The 4,336-nt window shown below is 43.4% G+C and overlaps 1 protein-coding gene across 1 annotated transcript in view; it reads left to right on the forward strand.

The window, feature by feature from the left end:
* Positions 1-3,937, forward strand: part of CCDC59 (coiled-coil domain containing 59) — a 16,443-nt gene extending 12,506 nt beyond the window's left edge. Inside the window, exon 6 of the mRNA XM_018552909.1 lies at positions 3,670-3,937. Coding sequence (XP_018408411.1) covers positions 3,670-3,831 — 162 coding nt within the window. The 3' untranslated portion in view covers positions 3,832-3,937. The remainder of the gene's footprint in view (positions 1-3,669) is intronic.
* The last annotated feature ends 399 nt before the right edge of the window (positions 3,938-4,336 follow it).

Here is a 4,336-nt window from a genome sequence, read left to right on the forward strand (position 1 = left end):
CCCCCCCCCCCTCCACTAGTCCCGAGCTCCGGTGTGCCCGGTGCGAGCCCGGGACAAGCACGGTGGCTCTGTGACAGGATCAGAGGGAGATCACTACACGTTCTCCCTCCGATCCCCTCTCTGTTGTCGGAATGCAGGAAGTGATGTATATTGCATTGCTTCCGCATTTTTGTGTCACTCTCCGGCTTCAGAAGCTGGAGAGAAGTTGATGAAGCTGTCTCCCTAGCTGACATTAGGGGTCTTGGAGACCCCTGATGTCTCCATAAAGAGGACCTGTCGCATCTCTTTGCTATCACATAGGGGGGTTTCTTAGCCCCCTATGTGATAACAATTCCGTTAAGTAAAAAAAAAGTCAGTTGCAAAAATTTTTGTAAAGTCGCACATGAAAAAGAATAAAAAAACAAAATTTCTTTAACGTCCCCACACCTATATACACGCATGCAAACATGCGTTGGGTGCATGTAACTGTGAAAACGACAATTGCGCCTATTACGCTGCACATGTTACATATCGCTGTGAACGTCGCAGTGAGAGCAATAATTCTAGGCTCATCAGTCACTAATAACACTAAACTGATGAGCGGTAAAAGCTTTTAAAGCGTCGCCTATGGTCAATTTTGGGTATGGTAGTTTTTAGCGATTTTGTGGGTGCCGGCAATTTTAAGGCTTGACATGTTTGGTGTCTATTTTTTTTTTAAATTTTCGGAACATTTTTCATTATATAGTAAAACATAAAAACCCCAGTGGTAATTAAATACCACCAAAAGAAAGCTCTATCTGTCCCCAAAAAAGGGTATAAAATTCATTTCAGTACAGCGTTGCATGACGGAATAAACGTCAGTCAAAGTACCGCAGCGCTGAATACTGAAAAATGGCCTGGATGGGAAGGGGGTCTAAACACCTGGTCTTCAAGCGGTTAAAGTACTTTTGCAGCTAAATTTGAGTAGACTCCTCTGTTGTGTTCCTATTCACACAGCATATTTAGCTGAACTGTTTGGACCCATGTTAGGCCTATGGGCAGTCAGCTGTAAGCAGATGTGTCTGTTCACATCCGATCCATCATGATCAGGTCTGCCAAAACAGAACTCTGTTCCATTTTTTTTTTTGTGTCCAGACTTAAGGTGGCCATACACTTTACAACCATCGCAAGACCTTAGTCTTGCAATTGTTGTAAAGTAATTTAAAAAAACGCACGATCTGCCCATCTTGGACAGGCAGATCGTACTTGCGATCATCGGAAGCCCGCACCATTCAGGGGCGGGCTTCCCGATGACCGCAATGCTGAATGTGCAGTGTGCGTGTGCGCACACTGGCCCGTTCGGCATTTGTCTCCCGAGCATGCTACAAAACAGCCGAAAATCGTAAGATTTTCGGCTGGTTTTCGAACATGCTCCTTAGACAAAAGACATGCGACCGTACAGTAAAAAAAGTTGCATGCCTGCCATACACTTTGCGATTATCGTACGATCGCGGGATTTCCCACGATTATGATTATGGGCACCTTTAGAGGGAGTCGAGGGGTTATTAGATGTAACCAAATGCATGTCCAATTAGAACCACCTGCCCATAGTTACATTGGGCTTCTGATCAGATTTATCAATGGTGACAGCCTGAAGGTGCCCACACACCTTACAATTATCTGCAGATTTTCTATGGTCAGATGGAAAAGGTGGAACAGATTCCTCCATCTATGCTGAGCTGTGTGGATGGAGGAATCTACACCTGGGCCAAGCTTCAGTATCTTGTTAGTCGGCCCCGCTAGCTCCCAAAATACCCGAACAATCTGATTTAATGCAGGCATTGTTCAGGTGTTTTGACAGCCAGCGGGGCCGACTAACAAGATACTGAAGCTTGGCCCAGGTGTAGATTCCTCCATCCACACAGCTCAGCATAGATGGAGGAATCTGTTCCACCTTTTCCATCTGACCATAGAAAATCTGCAGATAATTGTAGGGTGTATGGCCAGCTTAAGAGCTTGTTCATGTAAAAAAAAAAGTGACAAAGTAATTTCCCATATTTCTATCCTGGTGGAAACCCTTTAGGCCCATTTCACACGTACACGCTCTTCAGATCCACCTGTCAATTTTTCAGGTGGATCTGAACAGATTGCAACTGTGAAAGGGGCCTAAAGGGTTTCCACCAGAACGGAAATTTGGGAAATATATACCGGTAATATCTCAGGTCTGTGATGGAATTTCAGGTCACAGAGCAGCTTATGAGTTTTTTTACCAGCTATACATATGGCTGAGAAGTCTTTATTTGTACATCAAATAACTTGTCAGGACCAAAAAATGTACTAAACCTACAGCGTTCGGAAAGTGCAGGCAAACACATATGTTAACCACTTGCTGACCAGGGTGTTTATACCCCCCTTCCTGTCCAGGCCATTTTTCAGTATTCAGCGCTGCGTTACTTTGACATTTATTCCGTCATGCAACGCTGTACTGAAATTAATTTTATACCATTTTTATGGGGACAGATAGAGCTTTCTTTTGGTGGTATTCAATCACCACTACGGGTTGTTTTGTTACTATATAATGAAAAAAGTACCGAAAATTTTGAAAAAAAAACTGTTCTCCCATCGTTATGTTATAAAACATTTCTTATTACCCAATTTTTTGGTAAAATATAAAAGACGGGGTCACGTTGGGTAAATAGACACCAAACATGTCAAGCTTCAAAATTGCGCGCACCCGCGAAATCGCAGAAAAACTACAATAGCCGACGCTTTAAAAGCTTTTACCGCTCATCAGTTTAGTGTTATCGGTGATTAATGGCCCTATCATTATTGCTCTCAGACGTTCGCGGCGATATGTAACATGTGCGGCGCAATGTATGTAATTGTCATTTTCGCACGTAGGCGGACTCGACGCATGTGTGCATGTGGGGGCGGGGGACTTTAATTTTTTGTATTATTATTGCTTTGATATGTGACTTTAATTTTTTTTTATTTTTTTTTTCCACTTAACATTATTGCTATCACATAGGGAGCAAACAAGCTCCCTATGTGATAGCCAATTTACAGTGACCGGTCCTCCTTATGGAGACATCAGGGGTCTTTAAGACCCCTATGCCACCTAGGGACCCCCCAGAGAAGCTGATGAAGCAGAGATCTGCTTCACCAGCTTCTCTCCGGTTTCTGTACCGTAGAGTGACACTGAATGCAGGAAGTGATGGAATACACATCACTGCCTGTATTCCAAAGAGGAGGAGATCAAACGGAGCTCGTGTACTGAGCTCCGTTTGATCTCCGGCTGCAGAGCTGCTGTGCTAGCTGCTGTGCTGGTCCCGGGCCCCAACCCGGGAGCAGCGGAGCCCGGGATCGCCAGCACCGGCGGAGGGGGGGGGGGGGGGCGCACACCCGCACGCAATTAAAAGCGATCGGGCGTCTCTACAGACGCCTGAACGCTTGTATGTAAACAGCCATCACTGGCTGTTTACATAGAAAGACGATTTCCCGTTCGTGCGCGGCGCCTAGCAGCTGGCACGAGCGGAATGGGATAGGACGTCTAAAGACGCCCACCCGCCCTCAAGAAGCCGCTGTCCGGCCGTTTAATTACAACGGCCGGACAACAGGTGGTTAATGTCCAAATCTCTTTCATGGGAGCATGCTGTACACCAAGCTTTGGCTTCCCCTATAACATGCGTTTCACTTCTTGGACATTTTTAGGAAGCTGAGGAAAACCGGAGAAAAGGAGAGGAAGCAAGAGAGCTCTACAAGAAAAAGAAGATGGAAGCTTATAAGGTTTTGAACACTAAAACAAAGAAAGGACAGCCCAACTTTAATGTACAAATGGAATATCTGCTGAAAAAGATACAAAGTAAAACATAGTTTATTAAAGAGTACTTTCTAATAGTGCATCATTAGTGGTGCGTCAATTAAATGCATCCTTTCTTTGGAGATGTCTTCTGCAAAGTATTATTTTTATTACTTTTTACGAATTCCTAAAAAAAAAAAAACGGACCTAATATTTATCAAGATGGTTTATAAATGGTTTCAACAAATAAAAACAGGTGCAAATGCCGAATGGATCGCTGATCGGATCTACTTAAAGTCAAAGTCACGAAAAAAGCATTGTGAATGAATGCACAACACAAGGGAACTATTCTCTGTTAAATTTTGTTTCCCTTACTATAAATGACATCTACAAGTGGCTTGTTGCAGCAAGACATGATCATTACATTCTTTCAACTAGATGTTTTATTTATTGTGAACAATGGCTGACATGTTTTTATTTCAACTCCTTTTTTCTTATGACATATGAAAAAGCTTTGCACATGTGTTCAAATTATTGTAGCTGTTTCATGTTCCTTAACAAGAATATCAGTTTTGTTGG

The sequence above is a fragment of the Nanorana parkeri genome, unplaced genomic scaffold (genome assembly GCF_000935625.1).
Source record: "Nanorana parkeri isolate BGI_ZX_2015 unplaced genomic scaffold, ASM93562v1 scaffold101, whole genome shotgun sequence".
NCBI classification, from domain to species: Eukaryota; Metazoa; Chordata; class Amphibia; order Anura; family Dicroglossidae; genus Nanorana; species Nanorana parkeri.